Source organism: Hypomesus transpacificus, chromosome 2 (assembly GCF_021917145.1).
Source record: "Hypomesus transpacificus isolate Combined female chromosome 2, fHypTra1, whole genome shotgun sequence".
Classification (NCBI taxonomy): domain Eukaryota; kingdom Metazoa; phylum Chordata; class Actinopteri; order Osmeriformes; family Osmeridae; genus Hypomesus; species Hypomesus transpacificus.
The window spans coordinates 3,691,878-3,719,136 of NC_061061.1; the positions used below are offsets into that span (position 1 = coordinate 3,691,878).

Genomic DNA, 27,259 nt, shown 5'->3' on the forward strand with positions numbered 1-27,259 from the left:
TAAAATATCCTGTCTTGTGTAGTTCTGATTCCTATTTTATCTCACTTAAGGAGAAAGTTTGGGGATACGTTCTAATTCTGAAATAATTACTGTGTATCCTCGCCCACTGTAACCTACTCCACATATCTAAAAATAAGCATACTCTAATCAAGGAACTGCTGCCACATTTTACCCATACAATCACAATGATGATGTAGGGGTTAGAATTGAGTTACTACCCTACTCGTTAAAGGAAGGAACATTCTGATATGAGACGCACCCTGTTCTGCGTCTAGTATGCACGCGACAATACAGACTTTCTCATCAGTCGTTGCTAGCCATGTTGTTAGCTAGGCTAGAGAGGCTAAATAGCAAACCAGATATGTATCTAGCTTGTTTACAAGAACATACATTGTTTAGGTAGGTGAGAGCCATTTGGAAGTAATACGCAGACGTTATTATGTGGTTTTACCATATACATGTGGAAATTAAAATAAGTAACTAGCTAAACTGAATAAATTGCCAACGCCGATTCAAGCGTTGTGGCCTAAACAAGACCACCACTGAACTGGTTTAGTTAAGACGAGGAGTGCCACGCTGAGGCTGCAGGGATGGACGATGTCACAGCCATCGAGATTAAAGAAGACGGAATTGCGGGTGATAATTCGAGCAGGGAAGAACATTCCAAGAAAATGGCTGAAGACTGCGGAGTTGCGGGTTCCAATGAAGATAGTACTGACTGTAAGTATAATTACGACTGGAAATGTGTCTGTTATAGAAACCTAATTTAGCTGTGTTAGCTAGACTAGCAGTAGCGCTAGCTACATGTATTCACCTCGTTGCTAGCGCGTTACCTCTAACGTGGTGGGTTAACTGACTGGAGTGTTTAGCGGCTAGCCTAGCTAGCTAACAATCAAGCTAATGCATTTCAAGCTATTATCGGGTTGTATTGAGGCCTAGCACCTACTGTACATTGACAGTTGCTATAATCAAGTTAATATACAATAACGTTAAACTACAGTGGTGGTGGATCGTCACACGTTAATGCACACAAGTTTGTGTTCACTGTGATATTCAACCTAGCTTGCAGTTAAGCGCTGTGACAAACAACAAATGCTGTGACAGCTACTATCGGCTTCTCAAATATGCGTTTAATTGCCGAACGACAGCTTGCTCTAGTAGCCTGAATGCACTAGTCTCAAGTGGGAGGTAAATAAGAGCCTAGAATGAAGCTGTCATGTGAGGACAACTTTTGGATTAATATCCAATACCCTGGAAGGGTATACGTTCAAACCTTCTCACCGAATGTGCAGTGGTCTGCCTCGCAGAAGAGGTAGGCCTATACATGACTTAAGCTTTAATCCTTATATACATATGGTTGCATCACAACGCTCATTAAAATGCCAATTGAACAACAGGGAATTTGGTTTTAGCTGTGCATCTGTGGGGTCAGTGCACTCAACCGAAAATACCACACCATCCATGCACAGGGCTGCGTTTTGCAACATGTAGCCTAGATGAAGGTATGTTTATCTTGAAACATTGCACTGCAAGTAACAACATTGTTTATCACAATTACACTGACAAGTTAACCAAATATAATTTACAATACATTTCTACGTCTACTAATTTTCACTAGGTTTGAATGGGAGTAGAATACAATGTTGATATTGGTTGATGATAATTTGTCCATGAGATATTGGAGAGGATTTTTTAATACATATGGAATGGAGTGCAGAAAGATTATGGTGATGTCTCTTTTAAAGTTAGTAATTATGAAATGTCATAAAAAATAGATAGCCTATGGGTAAACAAAATCAGTCATCTGTGTCAAACAGTCAAACACAACAATTGTTCTGATCACTTTTATCCTCTGTACTGAAACGACCATTTAAATAAATATGATGTGTTTTTTTTTTTTTTTTGGGCAACAGGAGTCGACCTGACCTCCTATTTTCCCCTTTCTATTTCTAGGGGATGGGCTATTCCGCTGTCTTCATTGTGGAGAAGTCTTTGAGGAGGAAGCAGGCTACCTGGAGCATCAACATTTGCATCCCCATGACAGCCCTGTAGTCTGTCCGGACACTGGTTCCCATTTAGATGGCTTGCTTGTCTCAAAGGATGACGGCCAACAGACATTATGTTGTTCCTTGTGTGGTCGCGTATTTTTAGATTCAAGGGGTTTCTACTCTCACATGATGAAGCATCGTACTCAACGTTCCAAGGGCGACTCTGTCACTCCAGAGCAAAGCTCGCCGGTGACTAAGCAAAACATCTATAAATGTCAGGACTGTGGTAAATCCTATGCTGCAATTGGCCATTTCCTTAACCATCAGCGCTCACACAAGCAAGCCTCTAAATCTGTAGTCCATCTGCTGGCACACCTGAAAAAGAAGTCCTTTCAATGTCCCACCTGTGGTCGCAGTTATTCCCGTGCGTCGGCTCTCGATGCTCACCGCCGTTGCCACGAGGTGAAACTGATCAAGTCTCGCAACAGAAGTGGAGAGAAGAGAACGCCCACCAGTGGGACCGTGGTAGAAAGTGAAGACAAAGACGAACCAGGTCAGTCAGACAATACACACAATCTTTATGAATGCCCATGTGGCAAAACCTTTATTGCCCCGTCTGGTCTGAGGACTCATCAGCGGTTCAGCCATAATGATAAATGTACCCCCCCAAATAAAAAAAAAGAACCAAAGAGGCAGTTCCACTGCAGTGAATGTGAAAAGACCTACAGTAGCCGCGTCGCCCTAGTTAGCCATCAGCGTTGGCACAGCAACCGTTCACGCAACGCAGGCAAAAAATTCCCGTGTGAGGAGTGTGGAAAAGTGTTCATGACTCTGACATTTTACTACAAGCACCAGCGTTTGGCTCATAGTGAAGAAGAGACCCCAGCAAAGTCATTCCTCCATCAGGTTTGCCAGCTTCAGAAGAAGGCGTTTGAGTGTCAGGATTGTGGGCTTAGGTTTTCCAGGGCCTCTGCTCTCCAGTCTCATCAACTTTGTCACAATGACGTCTTCAGGGAGACTGAAACGTTATCCACAAAGCCAACCTCCCCACTACCTCAACGTGAGCTTTTATTACGCAACAAGGAAGAAACCGATCACATGGTCATTTCACAGGACACCATTCACAGCCCTGTAACTGAGAGAGATGATATGTATGTCAATGAAACTGATGAGGACATGGAATATTACGATACTGGGGATTTCAATGTAGAAGTGATCAGTATAAGTGCATCTGATGGTTCAGTCGAGGATGAAGATGAGACCCTTGAAGACCTGAATCCTGATCTTGAATTACTGTGTGAATCAGACCAGGAAGGGAAAGAAGAGATGGAGACTGGCATTTGCCAGACAGATATGTCAACAATGGCACATCAGTCCAAAGAGGGCATTGATCTTAAAATTGTCCAGATTGACTTTGAATCATTTCAGGACCACAGAGTAGAGGACCAAGATGAGCAGGAGGATCAAATATCATTTAATGTGGAAAATGATAAAGAGAAGAATCCCATCCTGCCTATGGCTGTTAAAATGTTCATTTGTGACATATGTGGGCATGAAACAAAACATCAGGCAACACACTACAATCATGTGAGAAAACATGAAGATCGAAAACCCTATAAGAATGTATTGTACCAGCTTGCAGGACTGGAGAAAAACACCTTCAAATGTGAAGAGTGTGGGAAATGTTTCTCTCGTTTGTCTGCCCTAAACTCTCATCAACAACACCATCCGAAAACCAAACCTCACCAGTGCCCCGATTGTAAAATGTCTTATACACATTCAAGTGGATTGTACACCCACCGTAAAAGCTGTCAGGCTAAACGGAAAACCCAAGATTACTCTTCTGAAACAAAAAAGGAAGTGTTCAACCCAAAGAAGACTCTCTTAGGCCCGAAGGTTTATCATTGTGAACAGTGTGGAAAGGGGTTCTGGTCTTTAGGTGCCTATTCCCACCACAAGCAGCAACAAACTCAGTGTGCTGATTTGAAGGAGAGGAGGGTTCCGTCAACTCCATCCCTGCATCCTGTCAATGGTCGTCCACGTGTTCAAGTTGCCTGTCCTGTGTGTGGAAGGAAGTTTCGTCATCGAGGAATAATGAAATCTCACATGCGGAAACACGAAAACGGAAATCACAAATGCGAGCTTTGTGGCAGGTCTTTCCGTGTCTTCTCCAGCCTTCTCAGGCATCAGGTTGTGCATTATGACAAACTCCTTCCTCCTCCCATCAAGTCCTTTCAACATCAAGTAGAACAAGTGAAGAAGAACACATACAGCTGCCCAGACTGTGGAAAACTCTTCTCTCGTGCTAAGGCACTTCAGTTCCATATGAAAAGTCATGGTTATGAGACGAGTTACTCCCCCTCATCACCCAAGTCGGCTCTCGAGATAGGAGAGCTACAATGCTCAACATGCCATGCCCATTTCAGCAAAAAGTCCTTACTGCAATCTCACCAGAAGCTGTGCCGGAAGAAGGAACTTAATCAGAGCCGGGCTAGTGATACTATTCTTCCTTCATCCTCGCCTAAAAATACTTCCAAGGACAAGACCCTGAAATGCCCCACCTGTTTGTCTTCTTTCAAAAGTATTCTCTCATTGCAATATCACCGTAAACAATGCAGCAGGCAGTACAAGAAGGCAAGTGATGAGGGTATGGATGAAAAGCAGCAAGGGCTCCAAAACGAGCCTCATGATGGAAATGATGAACTCGTGGACGTTAAGGAAAAAATCAAGCCCCAACATTTGGATAAATCTGCCTCATCCAACATATCTGATTTGAAATACAAATGTAAAGACTGTGAAAGAAGCTTTGCAGTTGTAGGAGCGTTGAATTTCCACAAGAGAATTCATCTCAAGGGTCACAAGTCTAAATCAAAGATAAAGTTGCAATCGTACGCCGTCCATAAGAAACTTAACCAAGGGGAGCAATCAAAAGGACAGTTTGTCTGTTCAGAATGTGGTAGACGCTTTGTTTCCAATGCAGCCCTTGGCACTCACAAAAGATGGCACACGGATAAGAAGTTTGCCGGGTCACTGGTTAAAGATGAAACGACAAATTCACACAAATCACTTGATGATGGCCCATTTCATTGCAACAAGTGTGGAAAGGGATTCTTCTACCTGTGTGTGCTTCGTCGTCACCAGATATACTACCCCCCATGTCAAACCAAAGCAAAACCAGAGCCACAAGCTGACGTGAGTGTAGAAGGCAACAGTAAGACCTCCTTTTCCGAATTTGCATGCCCAGAATGTAACAAAACATTTGTGCGAGGCTCACTTTTAGCTGCTCACTATGAAAGTGAGCATAGTATATCCTCTGACCATGCAGATCTTCAAGGACACCAGTCTCAAGGCAGGTCAAAAAAGCAGGTCCCAAAGCAACCAGCTGAGAAACCCATCAAATCTGAGGATACTCCATCCCAAATACTCAAAGCGAAAGCTCACCAATGTCCTCATTGCGACCAAAGCTTCATGAAGATACGAGGCTTGCGTGCCCACAAATGGCAAGCCCACTCCAAGCGCTTGAGGAACAGGAAGCGTCCTTTGGAGTCCACACAAACTGTTTCTAAAAGAAAAAATGTACATGCCAAGAATACTGACATGGAGGTGGTCACAAGTGGCAACACAGTTGTAACGCCCAAACAAGTTTCTGCCAAGAAAAGAAAAGTTGGAGGCAAAAGAAGAAGGAGGGGTAGGGCCAGTCTCCCACCTCTAAAATCAATCCCATGCCTGGATTGTGGAAAGCGTTACAGCTCGACTGGGGCACTCTATAATCACAGGAAGACATGTCTAGTGCTGAAGCAGGATATAAAACCAGTGAAGACTGTGACTGAGGACCCGTCACCACTGACTCGCTTGCCCGAGCCTACTGTCAAATGCCTCTTTAAGTGTCACAAGTGTGGCAAAGCGTTCCCAACTGAAGAGCGACTAGGTGCTCATAAGGACCTGGCCAAGAGCCGACCGTTCTGTTGTGCCCTCTGCTGTCGTGGCTATTGGACAGAGACCCAGCTACAACAGCATCTTGCCTGGCACGACGAGGTTCGCCGACGCCTCCCAACTGAGCTTCGATACCGACTTAGTACCACTCTGACATCAGGCTCCTCCCAGCTAAGCAGCCCGCTCAATGATAAGAAGCCTTCCCTCAAACAATCTCCTATGCAGACACCTGTCCCCCGGTCACAGAATAGCCATAAGTGCCAGCACTGTGGCAAAGCTTTCCTCTCACCCGCTGCACTGCACAACCATGAAGCTCAGCACAATAGCAATGACTCCTACCATTGCTCCCTATGTCCCCGGACCTTCAGTGAGATCCGGGATCTCATAGACCATCACCAGGAATGTATGGGTGATGACAAAGGGCAGATGGATGCCCATGCTGCTGTCTCTTTAAGAGACACAGATGGCCTTACTTGTCTTGAATGTGGAATTTCTTTCAGTCAAGAAATTGAGTTGCATCATCATTATATTGAGCATGCTAACGGGACCTATTAGAAAAGGCAGACTTCCAGCACATGAGACATTTTGGGACAAAACTAATATTCTGGTGGATTTGGATATTCCATACAGGTTATTAAGTTCTGGGTTTATTGCTACAAATATTACACTTAGCTCAGACCTAAAGCCCCATCACGTACTCTCAAACACTGGACTTATGAATATGTAATATAAATTCTGACTTGATAGGTGTCCTCTTAGTGTGCAAATACATAGATTATGATGAAGGATCATTAAGCATACTAACACCTACTTAGTTTTTTAAATGGTGCTTTATTTTTCTTCATGCTGAGATTCTATTACCTCTTAAAGTAAAGTTGTTTGTTTTTGAGAGAAACAAAATTAGCAGATTTAGCTTGACTGAGTATGCAATAGGGGAAAGTTCAAAGATTCCCAGTTTCAATAGTACTTGACTTTTTTGTAAATAATTCAAGGTCTGGCTTTAACCCATATAGCCTATGTAATTATATAGTTGGTTATAGTTTTGTTATTACTACTTCTTTGCCTTCCTTTTTCTTTTGTGTAGTATTGAAACTAAAATTGTACTTATGTTGATAAGATGTAACGTTTTCATGATGTCACTACCCAGTCTTACTTTCAATGTTATTTCGCTAAAAGCGTTCGATGGGCATCCCATCCAGTATTAATATAGCATTAGTTTATATATTTGTGTTACTGTAGGTTGCTACCTGTACTGTTTGTTCAGATTAAATCAGTAAATTTTAATGTTGTTTTATTTCCCCGTCTTCAATATGAACATATTTTGATTAATAATCACATGATATTGGTCTAATCCTTTTCTATACATACTGTCATACATACATACATACGGAATGAAAAACATCCTTAAGTAAATAACTTAACTGTAGTTATTTGTGCCTCTGTGTTTTTATTGTGTTAAGTCATTTATTGGTTGAAAGTAGGTTAGGGTTGCGTGAAATAAGTCTCAATATGCTTTCAGTTTGCAATTTAGTGTACTTCTATGGCCAATATGTTATGTTGGTTAAGATGCAGAGGTCTATGCTGAGAAAATATTACAATTGGGGGATGGAAGGGAAAGAGAACTGGAACGCCATATTGAATGTAACTGTAGATGAAATACATGTGATTAGAGTGGTAACCATATCCCTAATCAAGCATATAACATTGAATGTTAGTGTCTTCAGAAATGACTTAAATCAAGTGTAGGGATTTTGAGGGGACAGTGTTTGAAGCTGGGCGTGTTGGTCCCATCAGTGAAGAGAACAACCACAGCTCTGTAAGTTTGGGTTTTCTGTTGCAACATTAGTCTTGTATCAGTAGAGGGTGCTGAAGTGCGTTCTGTAAGATGCTAATGTTGCATGATTAAAATTTACACCTTATACAGTAAACCATTTAGGTGACCAAGATCCAAAATGAGTGCCTTGCACAACACAGGAATGGGGGTGGAAAAGTACTGTTGTTTTATGTTTGGAACTGGAGTAATGTGTAATGTTCTGTATTTTCTCTTCTTCAGTGAACCTGAGCAGCATGAGATGTCATGACTGCGGTGAGCAGTTTACCCGCTGGGAGACCTTCAAGACTCACCTGCGCATGCATGTCCTGGAGGAGGAGAAGAGCAGACGGCCGGTCACTAAAAGACCAGGGAAAGCCAAATCTCAGAGTGACGTGGAAGAGCCTGTTCCGAAGAAGGAACAGGAAGCTTCTTCCCTGGAAGGTGATGCCGAGCAACCCTCAGAGTGCAGTGACGTAGACGTCGATGGTGTTGAAAATGAAGAGGACCGTTTGGAAAGTCCCTGGAAAGTGAGACCATCAGGGAAGGTCCATCCCGTGTTTACCATGGAAGGAGAGGATAACCCATCAGTATTCACCAGCTCCCGCAAGGTTTACGCTTGTTCCATCTGTGGAAAGGTGTACTCCTACCTGGAGTCATTTAGAAACCACCAGACCATGCATGAACAGCAATCCTCAAGAAACCACGATCATAAATGTCCATATTGTGGAAAATCTTTTGTTCGTCCATCACTCCTGCTGGCCCATCTGAAAGTGCACAAGCCACCCAAACAAGATGATGACCCCATACCCAATTGTGGCCTGTGTAAGAAAGAATTTAGCTCCGAGCAGACATGGCTGGTCCATCTTGAACTCCACAAGAAGAAGCCATACTGGTGCCTCTCCTGTTCGAAAGGCTTTAGGGATGAGCGCTTACTGAACAAACACCTGCAAGGCCATGACCTGAAGCGTCACAGGTGTGACATATGCTTCAAAAGCTTCCGTGTGCCCGCAGAGTTGCGTTCCCACTATAACACACACACGGGTGCGAAACCTTACAAATGTGCGTTATGCAAGAAGAGGTTCTCCCAACTTGGCAACCTTATCACACATCGGAAGAGGCACTTTTACGTTGGATCCAACAAAATGCCCCTGGGGAGCAACAGTATGAACAAAAAGAAAAAAGTATCTAAATTGACGAAGCTGATTTTCAGTGGGGTGTCTAAATCACCAAAGAATGTTGTAGAGGAGGAGGATGGGAGCGAAAATGATGCCTCTGTACAGTCATGGTTACCAGAATACAGCTCTGACGAATCTGGGTTGAAGTCTGCAAAATCTTCTGAAAACGGGTCTAATTGTTCTAAAGAGGAAGCGACAACAATGGTGTTGGAGAAGTCAAACATCGATCGCGAACAGAAGGACTGGGAGTGTTTTGAATGCAGCATGGCGTTTGATCTGGAAGATGAATTACACCAGCACTATATGAGGCACGCCAGGGGAGAAGTGCCGGTTTATTAACTGTTGTGTGAGAAGCAGTTTGGAGCGCAGATATTCTTCTGCCACACTGTGCCAATATGAGAATAGGTTCAATTCATAGTTGTTTTTTTATTTTATTATTGTAGCAATGCCAATTAATTCTAGGTTGAACTGTCATATATATTCAGGTAGTGGAATGCTGTGAAAAGTTACGTTTTTTAGTATTCATTTTAGTTATGTATTTCAATAAAAGATTGAGTCATATTCTAGATACAGTTTTGGTTTCCTATATCATTTTGTGTAGTGTGCTTTGAGAGACACATTTAATTTTTCTATCAGCATAATGTTAATCTACAGCATATCTGTTACTTAACTTTGATCCCTAATCCTAAATATTTTACTGCTGTTAGCCTTCTTTCTTTCTGCTTTCTTTTTATTGTGTTTTTTTGTCATTGTGAAATAAAAGGAAATTCATTTGAAGCTCTTATTGCAGTGTGTCATTGGTTATATATACAGTAATATTCTCAGGTTGTTTTATATGATTTGCATTGAATATTTTTTGAAAGATTTTTGCATGCTTACAAATGAAAACCACACCATTCTTATAGCCGACTTTCCATTGTTTATATAATAAAGTAATTAAACTCCTTTTGAATTGGCAGTGCAGATTTGAGTTTTTGTGTCACCGCTGGAGTGGTGTGAAGAATCTTTCTGAGGGAGTAGGTTGCTGGAGTCCGAGTTCTGGGAGTCTGAGACCGGATTGTGTCTCTGTGGGCTGACCAAGTTGACCAGGGGCAAGACATCTTTAGTCTCTGTCTCCTCGCTTTTCCTCCAGGCACTGTTGCAGTTGTTCTGGTTACTGTGTTGGCGGAGTAAGATTTTGCTGCCAAAGTATTTCCCACAAGAAGTACATTGCACGTGTTGAGGGTTGCACCTAAATGGAGTAGAAACAAATACACTAAACAATCTCTGGACAAATCTCCACAGTAGTCAAACTACAATAAACACATGGCCTACAACAGAAAAATCCATAATCTATGTTAACAAACGGGTTTTACCTGTGTTTCTGGAGCGTGCCAGGCGAATGGAAATTACGAGAGCAAGCCTGGCACACGAGAGATTGTTTGTTGCTGATGTATGGTTTCCTTGTTTTGCAAATACTATTACTATTGGTTGTCGGAGGAGGACCAGGGTTGGAAGAGGTAGCACCGATTAGGTTGCAAGGACGAGATACTAAGTGGGCATAAGCCTGGTGCTGGGCAAGCTTAAGTCCTCCATGGAATGTCCGGGGGCACATGTTGCAGCGGTGTTTGTGTCTAGCTTTAATGTGATGATGCAGTAGGTAAGATGCTGTAAATGTGAGTTTACAGAAGCGACATGGATGTAGGATCTGAATTTCCTGGTCAGACCCATGTCGCTGTGAGGGTAGAGATGACGTCTTGGAGTGGGGAGTTTTCTCCAATGTTAAATAGGGGAAAGCTGCCGGGCATCTGTCTGCTTGCTGAAGAGAGACAGAGTTGGAGGATACAGGAGAATTTGGGCTCTGCGGTAGCAACTTGGAGCCAGTGGGGTCATTTTCTAGTGAGGCTGGGCGTGAGTTAGGATCTGGATTGTCAGAAGAAGGGGAAACCGTCAACATTTCCTGGAAAGACTCAGACGTTGCATGGCTCACTGGTTCCATTTTGAGGGAAATCTGGAGATTTTGCTGTTTTGAGACAGAATCCGTAGTCGCAGGGCAATGGGCACATCTGGTTGGGCTCTTTCTTGCCATCCAGCCACAGTACTGGCAAAAGATCATAGGATCTAGGGCTAAAGACACAGAATGTATTGTTGAGCAGGAGGAAGCAGCATATCCTGTTGACCAAAAACGTTAAGAAATATTTGTATTAGATGTATTCAGTCATAATTTACAGCCCTGAAATTAGGCTACCCTGTTTTGGAGATTGAGAAGGGATAGCTGCTTTACAAACTTGAGTGGTGATGGGATATGTTTTATGTTCAATACATACAATGTTCTAGGCTTTTTGGTGGTCTACTTGGAACCGACATTCCTTGATGTAGCCCAAGTATCCAGTATTTAGGTAAGATTATAGTTGAAGCTATGCGAAATAAAAATGTAAAATGCAAATCACACAAAATGCATTTCTCAAAACCTCACATTATGTTTTTGCTTTTGTGTTTGCATAGAACCCTAGAGCTATATCATTCAGTACAATGATCTAGATCTGACGGAAATGGTTTGGTACTTGACAACTGTATTTAACCGAAAACACTAGCTCTAGCCAAATCAATTCCAAAACATGAGTGGTGTAGGATACTAATTTGACTCATACTGTACTGTTAGTGTGTATATTAATAATGCATACCGTCGCATGTAAGTATTCGCCTTTGCTCTGCAAGCAATAGCAGCAAAAAAGATTGACGTAGCTCTAATACGACACAGTAAAGATCTAGTTGTGTCCAAATATTACCAAATTTGACTACTGTACCTGCAAGTGAGCGATTTAATGAGTTGATATGAGAAAGCGTGGCCTCAAATTAAGTTGACGAGCGGGCAGTAGTATAAAGAATATTCCTTTGTCAACATTTTAATTTAAATAGTTTGTATTTGTAGTTGCTAGGCGTTATTTTGCAATTCGACATAGGCATTTGAAAGCTTCGTGTAATTTCGCGGTAACGCCGTGTTTAGAACGTCTTAATGGTTTATGATCATAATGCTGAAACAGATTATAGACTAATAATAGTCTAAATCCCATATAAAATACATTTATATCCATTAGATACATAATTGACAGATTTGTTGCAGCCCTCAAGGCAGCTCTCTTTATTACTTATTGGCAGTGTCCAGTCATGATGGATTATTGTGGAGTGAAAGAAAATCCGTAGAAACCATTGAATTCAGGCCACCGCTGTCACTCCTGCCTGCTTGTCTTTAAACCCTGTCAGGTTCGTTTTAACACTTCAATATAAAAACACAGTGATCAAATTATGAGTGTGGCAGGATTAATTTGTCTGCTTTTGCAGATAAATGAAATTAAAACATTTTACCAACAGGCCTAAAAAAAAAAGAAGTTACAATTAAATCTCTACATAATTCTATAATCATTCAGTAATATAATTGAGATCTTAATCAATAATTGCAGTACTTTGTTTGATAATTCATCACTTCAAATGACTCCCAAAGTTAATAAATACATTATTCCTTTAAAAACAATTGGCCATTCAGACATTCACAACATTGTGAATTAGACATTTTATTGGGCCCTTTTTTAAATAGTTATTAAAAATGTTAAGATTTCATTTTCAACCAAGACGAAAAGATGAAAGAAAGCATGACAAAAAATAATTTTAGAGAGGGGCCTCGTCACTCAACACACAGTTCACACAAGCACTTCTAAAAGAAACATAAAACACAACACAATTATGGTTTAAAATAAATCAATTATAAAATGCTGAAATCAACATGATGCCCAGTAAGACAGGTTTACGACAAAATTAACATATTTTGGTTAGTCTAACTGAGTGGATAGTGGATCGACAACATGCCTTGTAAACCTCACATTTACCAAAAACCACTCCAAACTCTAGGTCTTCCTGTCAACTCCTGATCAGTTAAAACTCCCACGGTAAAAACAAAACTCAAACCCCTTTCCACTAAACACCCCCCCCCCCCCTTACATGAATTGATTGATGATTTTGAAAAAACACTCCCTCTCCCTCCCTCCATGAATTATCTCTTGCTACGTCCGGCTGGCTTCTTCTTCTCCTCCTCCTCCTCCGGGTGGCTCTTCTGGTGGGCCTTCATGTTGCTCTCCCGACCAAAGCTTTTGCCGCAGGTTGGGCAGGAGTAGCGGCCAGTGGTGTGCACCCGGGCCTTATGGGCCTCCAGCTGCTCAGGGCGAGCAAAGCTCTCCTCACACTCCCCGCAGGGGTGGGCCTTCCTGGGGGTGTGCTTCTCCTTCTTGTGGGCACGGAGCTCGGCCAAGGCAGGGAAGGTGAGCTCACACTCAGGGCAGCGGTGGAGGCGGGATGCATCAGCCTTGGGCTTCTTCTTCTTCTCCTCTTCCTCCTCCTCCTCCTCTGCAGGGCCTTGGCCGTCGCCTGCAGTAGCGGGCTGCTGTCCCGTCTCTTTACTTGCTGCGTGCTTCTCTTTCTTGTGGGCACGGAGCTGGACCAAGCCTGGGAAGGTGAGGTCGCACTCTGGGCAGCGTTGCTGGCGGGATGGAGCTGCTTTGGGTTTCTTCTCCTGCGCTGAGGTTTTGCCGTCACCCGCAGCAGCGGCCTCCTTGCCTGCAGCTGCTTTGGGTGGACGCCCTCGACCTGGTTTGGCTTTCGGCTCAGCTACAGCAGCTCCAGCGTCTTCCATGTGGTTGCTACTTTCCACCTCTTCCTTCACCTCCTCGTCTTCCTTCTTCTTCTTCCACTTCCCCTTCTTCTCAACGCCCGCGGCGTCTTCTGGTTTCAGGGCCCGCGCGCGCTTCTTGGAGGCGTCGCTGCCGTTGCATTGCTGGTCTCCCGCGTGGTTTTCCTGGTGCAGCACGAGCTCCGCTTCATTCTCGAAGCCCCGGGCACACTTCCCGCAGCGATGGGTCTTGGTGCTGTCATCGGCGTCCGTTCCTTCCTCCGCTTCGGGACGAGGGTGCTGGGCCAGGCGGTGGGCACGCAGCTGTGCAGGGTTCCGGAAGGTCTCGTTGCAGTCCTTACACACAAACTGACGCTCCGGACATATCTGTCTCCTGTGGGCTGTTAACTGAAAAGCACAAAAAAAGAGAATAGAATGGGGAACAAAGGGACGTGACCAAAGTTTAAACAAGCTAAACGTCACATCTTTTCCATTTCAACACAAGGCCATCGGCGTCCACATCCTCATTTTGCACCAACCTCGGAAAAGGTACGAAAGCACTCGTGACAGTAAGGGCACTTGAAGGGCTTGTCTTCCTTGCTGTGGGTGGGCTGGTGCTCTGTCAGCTCTTCAGAGGATGAAAAGGTGCGGTCGCACACGTAGCAGGTGAACAGCGTATCTCCCTGTGGGGCACAAACAGACATGGCATGTGGTGCGTCACAGAAAAACACAAACAAAACATTGCCTAAACATGTACTCACATTTCTTGTATTAGTTAGTTGTACAGCCAAAGACAGGTTTATGTAAAATATATGTATGTAGTAGTGGTGGGCCGTTATCGGCGTTAACGTGAGACTCTTATCGGGCGATAAAAAAAATATCGCAGTTAATCTATTTTCAAAGTTTGGTTGGTAGCTGGGTCTATACTACGCAAGCTATGATGACTTTCACCTTGATATTTTAGCGCAGATGTAGACCTAGCCGAATTGCAGTGTAGGCGAGAACGAGTCTTCGAACCTGTGTGTATGAAATTACCAGATCAAACGTGACGTGCTAACATAGATGCAGCTATGAAGCCGCCGGGTTTCCTTCAGGGAAAATGTATTTTTAAGAAGCTTCCCAATGGAAACCTCAACAAGACTAAGGTTTTTTGCACCCGCGATGCAGAATTAGTTTACTGTACGAGTTCTTCCAGTCTCAAATACCACCTAAACGCAAAGCATCCCTTAGCTAATGTGGAAGATGTTGGGCCAAGCCCTGATGTTGCGCATGGGGAAATCGTCGTCAAACTACTGTTTGAGTGCAACTGAGGCAAGCCCGTCAGCACAGCTCTATCAGCCAAGCTAACTAATCTCCTCGCTCACCTGGCTCGAAAAACCCGTTCTCAAAGACTTACTTTTAGTCATAATTTTTCGGTAGCAAACATATTCTGAATGCCTTTGCCGGAATTCAAATGAGCCATTTTAATCTAGATTAATTCCAAGATTACAGTGAGATTAATCTAGATTTAAAAAATGTATCTATGCCCACCTCTACTATGTAGTAATAGTATGTAGTAACACACACACATATATACACACATACATACACACTATCTATACAACTTTATATAAGTATATATAAACACATAAGTATAGGATACCTGCTGAAGCTGCTGCTTATACTCCTCCCGATGGCTCTTCTTCATGTGCCTCTCCTTGGCTTTGGAGTTGCAGAAGGTGATGAAGCACTGGAAACACTGCAGGTTCTCATGTTGGTCTGGAAACGGAGTATGCTATTAAGTTATGACAATTCACTGTGGACATTGAAAATGTGTTGTCTCTCTACTGTGTAAATGAGGGAAATGCTAGTAAGCATTTTAACAGCACTGCTTTGCAAGGAGTGGGTAATACGAGGATCATGTTGTTTAGTTGTAATTTGTTGAACTACATGCTCTTCTGGTTCTACCTATTGGGACTTATTTGCTTTTCACAATGTATGCTTTATGTGTTGGCTACCCACAATGTTTTGGGGACTATCTCGTTGTTTATGATCATTGACCTATGCACTTTTTGTAAAGCTCTTCCTTGTAAGTCGCTTTGGATAAAGCGTCTGCTAAATGAATAAATGTAATACAGCTGTAAGAACATGATTTTTGTTACAAGCCTGGGTAAGTAATTGAAGTAGTCCTAAATAACTTGAATTAAAGACTGACCCAATACCCTTCAAACTAAGTTTGCACATTTAGTTGATCAAAATATCCACTTAATAACTCACAAGGTTGAATGACAGTTGGAAGTGGAGGCTTGGTGGTGATGGCCGGGTACGGTTTCTCAGGTTTAGATGGAGGGTCCTTCGCAGGGGGGTCCGGAGCTCCCCGTCCCATTACTATTTCCTCTACGTTCAAAATGCCCGAATCCATCTTGAGATGATACAAACACCCTCTGCTGATGACATAAATGACAAGTAGCAATCAAGCAATGATTTGCTAGCTAGTTTAACTTGAATAGCTAACTAGCTAGCTAGCTTCACAGGAAGATGAACATGTCTGGAAGCATGCTGACTGTAAAGCTGCACACTGATTGTGACAAGCTAGGCTAAGCTCACTTGTGCCACATTTATTTTATGTGATAAGCCCACTGGATTTAAGCAGCCACTAAAAACAATCAAGCTAGCTAGCCAGCTAGCTATCGCATAGCTTACTTTTGTATCGACAGTTAGGGGTAACTAATTACACTCGTTGCTACTGTAGCAACAGACAAGAGTTTCCGCCAGATGCGGCTAGGCTAGATCCTACTGGTACAGTCAGGACCGACACGGAATAAGGCCCTGTTATGTAGCGCTATCTGGCTAACTTATTTGGCTATCTATCAAGTTTGAACATTAACAGTTACAGACTTTACAAAAATAATAAGACAGGGCAGTGGGAGTAGCCATTCCCAATTAGCATCACTATCAAGCAGTAAGCTAGCTAACGCTACAGCAAGTTTGTTAGCAATAAGTTTGTAGCTACTTTGTGTGGCAAACGTTTTGTATGTGCTGAAGACGGCTAACTAGGGCTAGCTACAGTTCTTTCAGACTTTCATTTGCATTTAACAAAATATAATTAGTTAACACTAACAAACTTAATTAAATAGCAAAATAGCAATAGATACCCACACTTAAGGATAGCGTGTTCTCGAGCGTAGTTTGCTAACATTTAAATTGTTGAAATAAAGTTAGCTAACCAGTTAGCCACCACCAACCTCAATCGTTTTGTGTCAGTTTTGCCAAGTAGCGTGACGTCAGCACAGACAAAAAAGAGGCTGGCGGACTTTTTAGGTCGGAAGCCATGCAAGAGGCATTTTAGACAAACGCTTAAATTCGCGTTTTATGTAAAAAGTAAACGCCTCCATATTTCAATTATGGCTGAGCCTATATCACAAAAATACCACCTCCGGCCGTAGCATATTTAAATATGTGAACGAAGTGGCTTTTAACCAATAAGCAAGAACAACCTTAACTTGTTAAGTTTCAGGCATATTGTTTTTAATCTTTTGAAGTTATGGTCAATTAAATTACACAGTATTTCGTGTATGAAATAAGGTTCATAGAAGTCAAGAGGCCACGCACACACACAATCATCTAAATGTTTCTTGCACTATTTTGGAAACCTTTCAGGAGTGAATAGTCTCCTGATAATTACTACTGTTCAAGGTATTTACATCATCAATGCAAATCTAAAATTTCTCTCAAACATACACAAGACAATGATAGGCTACACTCAAAAACCTGCTGACCTCTGATAAAAGGGAGAAGAACTAGCTGAAAAGCATCTTCTAATAAATACCACAGGAGAAGGAAACTCTTATTGGGAACCATAACAACCAAAACAAATATTGTACAGCGGCAATAAAATGACAGAAACTGACACCGAAAAGGCAAGATGGTGAAAGCGTGCAAAGAGAAATACTGTTTGACAGAGGAGAAATAATTAAAACCATTTAAATAACACATGATTCAATCTGGTTCATAGAGATAAACAATAGAGATAAACAATACTGGTTAACAATCAGAAAAACCCATGACTGTGGAAATTCAAGAAGCAGTTGTGGTTGCGAGAGATACAGAGAAACACACAACACTTGAGGCACCGCACCCGAGATGTTCGCTCACATCCTCCGAAGCGACACCTGCTCTCTTCTCCCTCCCCAACCTGCTCAGGCCAGTGGCCCGAACCGTCGTACCGGGTGGCTGCATCTGGCAGAGGCCCTACCTGCATCAGACCAGGATTCGGAAGCACACCTTGGGTATGCACTGTCTGAGCTGGTGGTTGTGGAGGAATCGAGTCCTGGGTGTCGGAGCCACTGGATAGGATGAGGGCCTTGGAAACCTCCAACCGGAATGCCATGAGGTTCAAAGCCTCCGGCTTCGGCCCAGGATGGCGGTCCTGCCGGTAATGCAGCCATGAGTTGACCAGAGCCACATCTGTAAGGTACCAAAGGACTACTTGGGGCCAGCGGGATGCGGCCGATGCTGACCACGGGGTGCGGTAAAGTTCTCTCAAGTCTTTGTTAAGATGGGCAGCCTTTTCTGCTATTTCAAAATTGTCGACCAAAGATGCTACATATGGCTGCTTCTTACCTACGGTGGACAGGATGAAGCCATGATGGGATCTGCGGAGCATCAATTTCCCATCTGAACTGACAAACTCATCCCCAATCTGCCCCCGAGCTCCACCCACTTTGCCTGCACTATGAACACCCGACTCAAGGAGGCGCTCTAGCATGGCTGGGGTTGAGAGCTCTTGCTTACAGAGATACACCATCCCATCTCTGGGAACCATTTTCTCAACCGTGCCCTCTTTGTCAGACAGATCCAAACTTAGATCCAAATGTAGGATCATACCAGAGGATCCTAGTAAGACAGTGCTGTTCAGGGAGGGCTGGTTGTCATTGTGGTTGACTGCCCTAGCTGTCAAAGGAATGGTATATTGGTCAATTCCATGGTCCCCCTCTCGCCTAAGCATCTCACATCCTGCCTGGATGCGGTTCAGTATGGGTCGGACCCTCCAAAGGGGATCCATTTTCGTCGCACAGCAGTTTTGTTGATCTGCACACCTTTGTACATTTCTAGAAGGGATTGAGTTTCTACATGTCGTAAACTTAGCACTTTGGTCATGCATTTGACTTGTATGACTTTGGCCACTCCTGTCTGACCCAGTTGTAACTGGGCCAGCGATGAGATGAGTTGGAGTGTCTTGGGCTCTGTCCTCATCTCTTCCCGTGTCCCTAGGCATGTCAGTGTTACTATTGTTACCAGCTCGGCTTGCACCTTCGTCATATCTTATGTCCCTAACGTTGTCAATGGGTGGAGATGCTAGCTTTAGCTTGCAGGAAATCTGTGAAAACCGGGAGGCCGACATGGCCTCAGCAATCAGTGGAACCTTGGTGAAGTCCTGCCAGTAGAGTTGTAAACTGGGAAACTGAAAGAAACAAGTTTATTAGGTAGTTTAGTGTACAAAATAAACAATTATTTCATTTCCTCCCATTGGTCTTGTTCATTTTAGTGATTGATAACATGCATGATGTGACTCAGTGGGCACTAACCTTTAAAGTGCCCATTGCAATGTGGATACCAACAAACTGACAGACTTCTTTGGCTGTGACTGGGTTTGTCAGTTTGGACATTTTATTTGTACAGTTGGCAATATCTGCCCAGGTATCCCAGCCGAGATACCTGAGGAAGTAATCGATGGGCTTTCCACAGCTATTTCTTTCTCCATCTCTTTGTGCGCAGGATGATCCAGTTGTGGATCTGGAATGAGCCTGAGGCTCACAGGTCGACATTCTAAAAGAAAACCAGACATGGACTATATGACACAAGGCAGGAAGATGATCAAAGTATAATAGAAGTTACTTGAAAGCCTGACTTAAATATATTACGATGTGATGTGCAGCACAAGTGCAGAGGAAAATTGGACCAAAACATAACCATCAATGTATACATTATTTTCATAAAGACTATGCATTGTATAACAAATGTCTATGAAATAAAAATCCATTACTTGATTGTTGTTGTTTCATTTGGATGATGTTGTCCATGTTGATTTTGAAAACCCGCCATAAGCAGGGCTTCTGAGTCAGGTTGTGGATTACATAATTCCATATCAACAGAATCTTCATCATCAGAACTATTCAGGAGAAATTCTAGAAGCTCAGAAGTGTCCTGCTGTTCAAAGTCGAGTTCACCTGGAAAAAAGAGAATGTCTGAGGACAAGTACAGCGGACATAACAAAGTTATGTTGCCCATGTGGTTTTACTCAAGTGAATGTTGAAAACATCCCGCAAATCATTCTCATCAGATATGTGGGTCACTGTAAAACATCAGAACGTACCCTCTGCTGTGTCAATCCCTTCACGCTCTTCTCCTGAGCTTCTGTCATCTGTCAGGCAAAAGTTTAAAAAATAGTTTTCAGTTAGGCTCTTGACGCTAGCACTTAGAATGTTTATCACGGATAGGGAAACAATGCTTACGCAGTCTACCAAAGGTTGGCATGGCCTGGTGTTTTACAAACTGATCTTCCTGCTCCCCTGAGGAGGAGACCCCAGGGTGACTCTGAGAAGGCTCCAGAAGAACTTCTCTCTCCTCCTGCTTCACTGGGTAGAAGATGCACTGCCTGACACTGGAGTCAACAGAAGAGGCTTGGATCCGCTCACCCATGTCTGGCTCTGTAAAACCACAGCACACAGTACACACAAGACATCAGTACTGAGTACTTCAGTAAGAGATTGGGCCTTTCTGTTTCAAAACGTTCCTCCTGTACTTACGTAAACCTGGGCCGCTATGAATGTCCACCTGCTCCACACTCCATCTGATCTGCTTCTGCCCCACTGCGTCCGGAGGATCATTCTGTGAAACGGTCATCTCCTGCTTCACCAGAACAGACTTAATACCCTGTTGGAGCTGTGGCTCTGAATGTGGTTTGGTCTGAAAGCTGTGCAATATAGAAGGTGAATCAGAGCGCTGCTCCTCGTCTTCCCCCTCTCTGCGTCTCGAGGTAAGGAACCTCTCCAGTATGATGCCTGGAGACTGGACAGTGTTTCTGTCCTGCTCCCCCACTCCAATTCCCAAACCTTCCTCTGACTTCAGCACTTCCTCCACACTGGTGGTGACCGACTCCAGCTCAAAAACGACCTGCTCCTCCGGTGACTCCTCAAGGGAAGACGGCACGTTTGGTGCAGATGCAGCAGGAACAATGTCTCTGTGGGGCTCCGGTCTAGAATCGATCTCTGGCTCAACACTTGAAGCTGCCACACGACAAGGTTGCGGAGCACCAATTTGTACGTCATCTTTCATCTCTGAATCGACAGGGAGCGAGGGCTGCTCACAGACAACCTGACATTCATCTGTATCTTTGTCTGAACGTACCCGTCTCTGGCTGTCTCCGTCTAAACGTCCCCTTGGTGTTCTCCTTCCACGCCCGGATCCTCTCCTTCTGCGCCTAGCCACATTCTTTGGAGCAACTCCCTTCTTCTCCTCTTCTTTTCTTTGGACGAGTATCTCCTCCTCCTCTTGCTTGATCTCTGGATGCTCTGTGGAGCTGGAGGACGACTGTGTGCTTGGCCTCGTTTCAGCTATCTCAACATTTTCATTCAGATCCTCATGTGTAAGGGGTTCATGGGTGTTCTCTACTTCGCTTTGACTCAATCCTTTTACAGTCTGACCTGTGGTACTCTTTTGACACAAGCTCTGGCCTTCTCTTTCATTTTGTTCCCCTACAGTGACTAAATCCACCTCCAAAAGTAACTCCTCCTTAATATCATCCTCTACTGGAGCTTGGTGTTCAGAAGTATAATCTGGAGTTAGGGAAATCTTACGGCTCTCCTGCACATGGCTCTGACTCTCTGGGACACCCTCCCCAGCCACATGCCCGCCAGCCTCGGCGTGGAGAGAGGTGTCGAGGGTTTCTATGGACGTGAGGTGAGGAGGGGACTGGCCCGACACGAGGGGTTTTGCCTGGTCAGATATGAGAGGACCCGGGGAGACAATCGGTGGAGGAGAGTGAGATGGAGTTGAGTGCTCTGGAGGATCACCATGGCCCTGAAGGTTTCTGTCTTCACATCCATCACCTTCAGCAAGAGCCAGTGAGGGGGAGGGGTTCAGGGCTGGGAAAGAAAGCCCTTGCCCCTCTTTGTCACTTGAGGCTGTTTCTCCCACCTCTGCTTCCACGTCCCAGTCTGAAGCGACGTGCATGCCAAATGGGTTTGGATTCACTGGAATTTCAATCGATTTTGTACTCACGTTTGGAGCCTTGCCTAGGTTGGAACCCGTAACGCCCTCAAAGATGTTGCCGTTGGTGTAAGTCAGCTCGGGGCTTTCAACAGCATGCATGGCTGCCTTGTGTCCCTGGAGGGAGGAGACCTCATTGAAATTTGCCCCACAGTCGTTACACTCAAGGGCTCGGCCGGAATGAGACGAGGAGATGACTCCCTCGGTCTCCACCTTGGAGGTGCCACTGCGCTTTCTGGGAGCTTTCTTTGGCTTGGTGGGTTGTGAGTCAGAGGGCAAGGTGGTGAAGAGAGACGTCAACAGTGAAAGTCCTTTCTGGTTTTTCTTGGGCCTCCCCACTTTTTTCTGCATTCCAACACTTAGCATGTTAAGGGATTTACCACCTGGGCCGTTCCTCCTCTGTCGGAGTGTGTTGCCTTTACTCGGAGAGGATTGGGACTGAGGCTCCGGAGGTTCATCTGAGGCCTGCGAGGCATCTAATTTGTAAACTTTTAACTGGGGTTGTTTATGGCCTTTAAGTAAAAGTAAGGACTGTTGTGCTAATTTGGGGTCTGGTATCTCTAATGAGAGAAGGCTCATCTTTTCCAGATTAGCCTCTTCTAGCTTTCTCTTTTTCTCCTTCCTGGGCTGTTTGCCATCCTTTGTTTTCTTAGGCTGGCCTTCCTGTAGATGTGTCTGTGTGTTTTTGTTTGGTGGCTTTGGCGAGATGATGGTGTCGTGCTCAGTTGACTGCTCTGAACCCTCGTGAATTGCATCTTTATTCCTTTTCATTTTCTTTTTCTTAGATGTTACTTGCATTTGTTGCACTTGCAAATTATTGACCGTATTGGTGGATTTGATTTCAGATTTGGATATCATCTTCCTTTGTTTGTCATTTTTTTCTTTCACCAACTTTTGTTTTGAAGGCACTTTTTTGTCTTCATTTGTTGGCGTTGAGACAAACATTTCATTTTGGTGTTGTGTTTGCACTTCTCTCTGAAGCAGCTTGACAGGCCTGGAAGGTTTTGGCTTCTTGGACTTTCTCTTTTTCTCTTTTTTCTCTTTGGGGCCAAATTTGACAACTAATCGAGCTTTTTTTGTTTTTCGCCGTTTGACAGGTTTTTCAACATTCTGCATTGCCTCCAAACTATGCTGCAACGTAGCCTGTTTTCTTTTCCGTACTTTTACAAATTCTTGAACTGACATATTTATTGGTAGTTGTGAAACCGTTTTAAGCTGTTTAGTCTCTGGTGGAGGAAGAGATGTCTGTGACACATTATGTTTTATGCTGTTTACTTTAGAATGAAACCCCTGTTCCTCTGCATTATCGGGCATGCCAAGGCCCTTCTCCCTCTCTCCATCTTCCAATGGATGTTTCTCAGTGGAGTCCTGTACAACTTCGTCCACCTTCTGCTTAGCCGAGTCAATTTCCAGATTGGAAATTACTTCAACTCCACTACTCGTTTCTGTATGTGCGGTTTCCCCTTGTCCCTGATTACTTTCATGTTCTGAAGTTTGAGTAAATGTCACTGTCTGTACCAAAGAGGAAGTTGTCAACTCTAACTCAACCGTTGGGGTAAGAGTTGGGACAGGCATCAATTCACACTGACCTATTAGAGATTGGCCAGAGGTCTGCTCCAGTTCAGTGATTGGCACCAGAGAGGATTCAGACATTAGCCCTTCCTGTACGGTTGGAGGCAGTTCCATATCCAGAGTCGGTACCAATGGCGTGAGTTCCAATACGACTGTTTGCTCTTGGACTTGTTCCAGTTCAACCCCCTCACTCTGAGAGACGTTTGGATCCGCAGAATGACCTTCTGCTCTCTGTCCGGTCTCTGCCGGTTCAAGAAGCTGCTCAGGCCTCATCTCCCCTCTGTGTGTCAGCACCTCCTCAGCCTCAACTATTGTTGGCCCTGCTTTTTCCACCGGGAAAGCGCATTCATCTGCCCGTGTGAGTGAAAGTGACGGGTGCTCCATTTGTTCGTCTAGTACGACTGGCTGTATTGTATTCGTTATCGCTGTCCCCTCACAAGGCATGACCGTCAATCCCAGTTCTAATGACCCAGTCTCTTTCAACTCCACTAGCTCCAACTGTGGAGGAGTAAGATGTAGTTGCAATGGTTCTCCAATGCACTGGAACCGCTGCAGGTCCAGAGGCTGGGCATGAGGTGGTACCTGCCCCAGTACAACCACCTGGTTGACTCTCTGTACGTTTCCCAAAGACTCGATGAGTTTGCGGATTTGTTCAGTGTCTATGTTGTCTACTTGTTGAAGGGGTCCAAGGGGTTCCAAGTGTGGGAAGAACATGGGGGCCGGGGTTATAATAGGCATTCCCAGTTTCACCTGTTGTCCAGCCAATGGCTCAGTCGGATGCTTGCGTTTCATGTGGTGCATTCGTGTTTTGTCGGTCTTAAAGGTGGCCTTGCATATTGAGCAGGGGTATTTCACTGCAGACAAACCTAAGGTGAAAAAATAGAAGAAGTCAATTATTATAGTACAACATAAGGCATGGCCATTCAAAACACATTGCAACCTTTTAAATGATAAGACTGATTTTCAACTATTCAAGGAAAGGCATTTACAAACAATGACTAAGGGATTACATTGTTGTGATTAGATAACATGGCAAAGCGTCATCAAGTTAACAGTTCCATCAAATCTATCTCTCCCTGTTTTATCTGTTAAAACACCACGGATGAAACTGGCGCTTCTAAATGTTAGATCACTAAATAACAAAATATTTCTAGTTAATGATCTGAAGATTCCTGTGCAGTTCGACCCTCAATTACATTACATTTGCTTGAACTATTTCACCGAGGACAGTTTTGAAAACCTATGACAATGTAAAGCAGAATTTTCTATGAAGCTGTTGCTGAAAAGAGGTGCTGTTCCGACCTTATGTTCATCACAGCCGCAAGCTGTAGTATGATGTTGTCGCTAACAGTTATTAGCAATGCTAACGTATCCTGCCTGTATCTAGCATCGGTAGAATGTGTGATGATTTAGTTTAGTGGCAATGGGGCTAACGTTATTTCATGTTCCTGACTGTGTTTCATTCAAATAAATACTGTGTGTTTTTATGTAAATCTACAATTCAAGATGCATGTTTGTCCAGATCTATTTTTCAGCAAGATAGCTAGAGCTAACTGAAGCTGAGTTGAATCAAGATAGTTTGTTTATGACCATCAGAAGCAGTCATAAGAAGACTGTGGCTCGAGATACCCACAAAGACTGTGGCTCGAGATACCGCAAAGACTGTGGCTCGAGATACCGCAAAGACTGCGGCTTGTAATCAAAAGGCTTGAGCAACATAGGTTCTGGACTGCTCTGCAAAATGTCTGAGATTGTTCTGGATTACCGCAAAGACTGCGGCCTGTGTTCAGAACGGTTTTTATTACTTTTATTTACTTATAATATTGTTTTTATTGATTTTATGTAAAGCATTTTGAGCTGCAATTCTTGTATGAAATGTGCTATATAAATAAAGTAATATTATTGTTATTATTATATTATCAACACTCCTCACCATTTTTCTTCTGAAGTGCCTTTGCAGAGGAAGTCTGGATTTCCTCGTTTCCTTCCGACCCTTCCACCGAGTGTGTCTGCTGGTGTTTCTGGAGAGCCTTGGTCATGCTAAAACGCTTGCCACAGTCCTTGCACACATACGGCCTCTCCCCTGTGTGTGTGCGGCTGTGATATTTCAGCAGGGTCAGAGTCTTGCAGGGCTTTCCGCAGACTGAGCAGGTGTAGCCATGCTGACCTATGTGGATTTTCTTATGGAGGGTGAGCTCTGAGGATCTGGAGAAGGCGTCGCCACAGATGGGACACTTGAACGGCTGCTTCTCGGTGTGGGCCCGCTGGTGGGTCATAAGGTCAGTGGAGTTGGTGAAGTGACGGTCACAGACGTAGCAGGCGAACATGGCATCCCCCAGGATGCATTGCTCGTACTGCGCTGGGTGACTCAGCTTGAGGTGGCGCTCCCTGCTCTTGTGATCGCTGAAGATGATGTGGCACTCCAGGCACTCCAAGGAGAGCTGGGAAGCTGAATGAGGAACAGGTGGATGAGTTACAAGGACGTCACATCAAGGCATCGCAACTCTGTGTGACACTGTCAAGTTTGTTACTAAGGTACAAGTTCAGGGCTTTCACAGGAATCAGAGGAATCAGAAAAACAATCCTTACATGTTAGAGGCATCACCACGGACTTAGACATGTCCATCTTCAGAGGCTCCAGTCTGTCCTTCTTGGGAGGGATGAATAGTTTGCGAGGCATTATGTTACACACTTTCACCTCCTCTACATCCATAGAAGAATCTAGAGCCCCCTCTTCACGATCATTAGACTCTATAGAGACATCGGACAGATCAGAAACCATCTTAGTGGGACAAGTCAACTCTGGTGCGCTCTCCAAATCTACCTCCCTAGTGGTAGATAAAAGCTCCAGCATTGGTTGAGGGTTTATAGATCTGGTCCCTGTCTCACTGTCTACTGGTTGAGGGTCTATAGATCTGGTCCCTGTCTCACTGTCTACTGGTTGAGGGTCTATAGATCGGGCCCCTGTCTCACTGTCTACTGGTTGAGGGTCTATAGATGGGGCCCCTGTCTCACTGTCTACTGGTTGAGGGTCTATAGATTGGGCTTCTGTCTCGCTCTCCATTGGCTGTGTCGCTGTCTCACTCTTAGCTGGTTGTTCTAGCCTCTCCATGGTCCAGTTCATTCTCCCTGATTCCGTTACTTGACCTGGGTGTGGCAACCCTGCATGGAAACACAGAAAGTGAAACACTGTAGGCTACCAAATAAAACAGAATCGAATTTTAAAATACTGTGAGGGTTTAATCAAATGTATGCATTAGGCTCGGTAGTGAGCTTCATCCTCATGTGATCAATGCAATGCCTTGCGATCACACGGTCGGCTCAAGAAGACAGCAGTAAGCACAACAGGACCTTTCAAAGCCTTGCAGGCGCCGATGTTAAATCTGTACCCAGCTGTCGCCAGTGAATGGCTTTTGTGTAACAAAAGACGAAGTGGACGATACAATTACTCGCCGATCATAAAAAAAACAATAATGTATCACTATCAGAATGCTTTTTCCATGCTATAATGAACCAGGAATTGAATGAATCCAGAATGAATGAATGAATCCAATGGTAATAGTGCTTTACTAGCTCTCGCGAAACAGTCAACAATTGATGATTATAATGCGTAGATTGCACAACACCCGAAGGGCCAGTTGAAATGCTAATACTTTATGGCCGGCCGTTTAGCCACTTGAATTATCATGCGTTTAACTTAAGTTATAAACGAGCAAGTTTAACAACATTACCTCTGTGGGATTCGTCAGTCCATCTACATATATTTACGTCGCTTCCACTCTGTCTGCTTGCACAAAGCCACCTAGGAGGCTGGCTACAGACATGATGACGTAGGCCCCGCACAACTCATGGGGGAGTGGGACCTGTAGTTTTTCCTTAATAATTACTG

General features: G+C 44.0%; 4 protein-coding genes across 10 annotated transcripts; 1 reads left to right on the forward strand and 3 right to left on the reverse strand.

Moving 5' to 3' along the window:
* Window positions 1-262: 262 nt before the first annotated feature.
* On the forward strand, window positions 263-9,724 carry si:ch211-261d7.6 (zinc finger protein 260). 2 transcript variants are annotated; one of them, XM_047034405.1, is made up of 3 exons: window positions 263-720; window positions 1,954-2,541; window positions 7,975-9,724. In XM_047034405.1, the coding sequence occupies exons 1-3, from the start codon at window positions 591-593 to the stop codon at window positions 9,246-9,248; spliced, it is 1,992 nt and encodes a 663-aa protein (XP_046890361.1). In that variant the 5' UTR covers window positions 263-590; the 3' UTR covers window positions 9,249-9,724. The 2 variants fall into 2 exon arrangements, with proteins under 2 accessions (XP_046890361.1, XP_046890354.1); XM_047034398.1 differs by lacking the exon at window positions 7,975-9,724 and having other exon boundaries at window positions 1,954-7,205.
* An 81-nt stretch (window positions 9,725-9,805) lies between these two features.
* On the reverse strand, window positions 9,806-11,723 carry LOC124476989 (zinc finger protein 350-like). Its single transcript, XM_047034482.1, has 2 exons — window positions 10,265-11,723; window positions 9,806-10,140 (listed from the first exon to the last, which is right to left on the reverse strand). Exons 1-2 carry the CDS (start codon window positions 11,002-11,004, stop codon window positions 9,846-9,848), a joined length of 1,035 nt encoding a protein of 344 aa, XP_046890438.1. The 5' UTR covers window positions 11,005-11,723; the 3' UTR covers window positions 9,806-9,845.
* A 264-nt stretch (window positions 11,724-11,987) lies between these two features.
* LOC124476968 (zinc finger protein 420-like) lies at window positions 11,988-16,857 on the reverse strand. Of its 4 annotated transcripts, none has more exons than XM_047034450.1 (5): window positions 16,773-16,857; window positions 15,805-15,974; window positions 15,191-15,306; window positions 14,088-14,231; window positions 11,988-13,956 (listed from the first exon to the last, which is right to left on the reverse strand). In XM_047034450.1, exons 2-5 carry the CDS (start codon window positions 15,947-15,949, stop codon window positions 12,937-12,939), a joined length of 1,425 nt encoding a protein of 474 aa, XP_046890406.1. In that variant the 5' UTR covers window positions 15,950-15,974; window positions 16,773-16,857; the 3' UTR covers window positions 11,988-12,936. The 4 variants fall into 4 exon arrangements, with proteins under 4 accessions (XP_046890406.1, XP_046890424.1, XP_046890416.1 ...); XM_047034468.1 differs by having other exon boundaries at window positions 15,805-15,971; window positions 16,773-16,850; XM_047034460.1 differs by having other exon boundaries at window positions 15,805-15,971; window positions 16,687-16,812.
* A 186-nt stretch (window positions 16,858-17,043) lies between these two features.
* LOC124476920 lies at window positions 17,044-27,176 on the reverse strand. 3 transcript variants are annotated; one of them, XM_047034386.1, is made up of 10 exons: window positions 27,102-27,176; window positions 26,455-26,532; window positions 25,960-26,121; window positions 25,304-25,819; window positions 20,337-24,236; window positions 20,043-20,237; window positions 19,904-19,951; window positions 19,574-19,775; window positions 19,116-19,356; window positions 17,044-18,991 (listed from the first exon to the last, which is right to left on the reverse strand). In XM_047034386.1, the coding sequence occupies exons 2-10, from the start codon at window positions 26,492-26,494 to the stop codon at window positions 17,579-17,581; spliced, it is 6,717 nt and encodes a 2,238-aa protein (XP_046890342.1). In that variant the 5' UTR covers window positions 26,495-26,532; window positions 27,102-27,176; the 3' UTR covers window positions 17,044-17,578. The 3 variants fall into 3 exon arrangements, with proteins under 3 accessions (XP_046890342.1, XP_046890334.1, XP_046890328.1); XM_047034378.1 differs by having other exon boundaries at window positions 19,574-19,757; window positions 25,960-26,532; XM_047034372.1 differs by having other exon boundaries at window positions 25,960-26,532.
* Window positions 27,177-27,259: the final 83 nt, after the last annotated feature.

What these genes read in the sequence shown, in the direction of transcription:
- si:ch211-261d7.6 (XM_047034398.1), top strand. Translation starts at nt 591, where the DNA reads ATGGACGATGTCACAGCCATCGAGATTAAAGAAGACGGAATTGCGGGT. An exon ending in CAATGAAGATAGTACTGACT is followed by an intron (nt 721 to 1,953) that starts GTAAGTATAATT and finishes TTCTATTTCTAG; the next exon opens with GGGATGGGCTATTCCGCTGT.
- LOC124476989 (XM_047034482.1), bottom strand. Translation starts at nt 11,004, where the DNA reads ATGATCTTTTGCCAGTACTGTGGCTGGATGGCAAGAAAGAGCCCAACC. An exon ending in GGCACGCTCCAGAAACACAG is followed by an intron (nt 10,141 to 10,264) that starts GTAAAACCCGTT and finishes TACTCCATTTAG; the next exon opens with GTGCAACCCTCAACACGTGC.
- LOC124476968 (XM_047034450.1), bottom strand. Translation starts at nt 15,949, where the DNA reads ATGGATTCGGGCATTTTGAACGTAGAGGAAATAGTAATGGGACGGGGA. An exon ending in TCCAACTGTCATTCAACCTT is followed by an intron (nt 15,307 to 15,804) that starts GTGAGTTATTAA and finishes CTCCGTTTCCAG; the next exon opens with ACCAACATGAGAACCTGCAG. An exon ending in ATAAGCAGCAGCTTCAGCAG is followed by an intron (nt 14,232 to 15,190) that starts GTATCCTATACT and finishes TGTGCCCCACAG; the next exon opens with GGAGATACGCTGTTCACCTG.
- LOC124476920 (XM_047034372.1), bottom strand. Translation starts at nt 26,494, where the DNA reads ATGAACTGGACCATGGAGAGGCTAGAACAACCAGCTAAGAGTGAGACA. An exon ending in GCCAACCTTTGGTAGACTGC is followed by an intron (nt 19,952 to 20,042) that starts GTAAGCATTGTT and finishes TTTGCCTGACAG; the next exon opens with ATGACAGAAGCTCAGGAGAA. An exon ending in TTGCAATGGGCACTTTAAAG is followed by an intron (nt 18,992 to 19,115) that starts GTTAGTGCCCAC and finishes TGTTTCTTTCAG; the next exon opens with TTTCCCAGTTTACAACTCTA.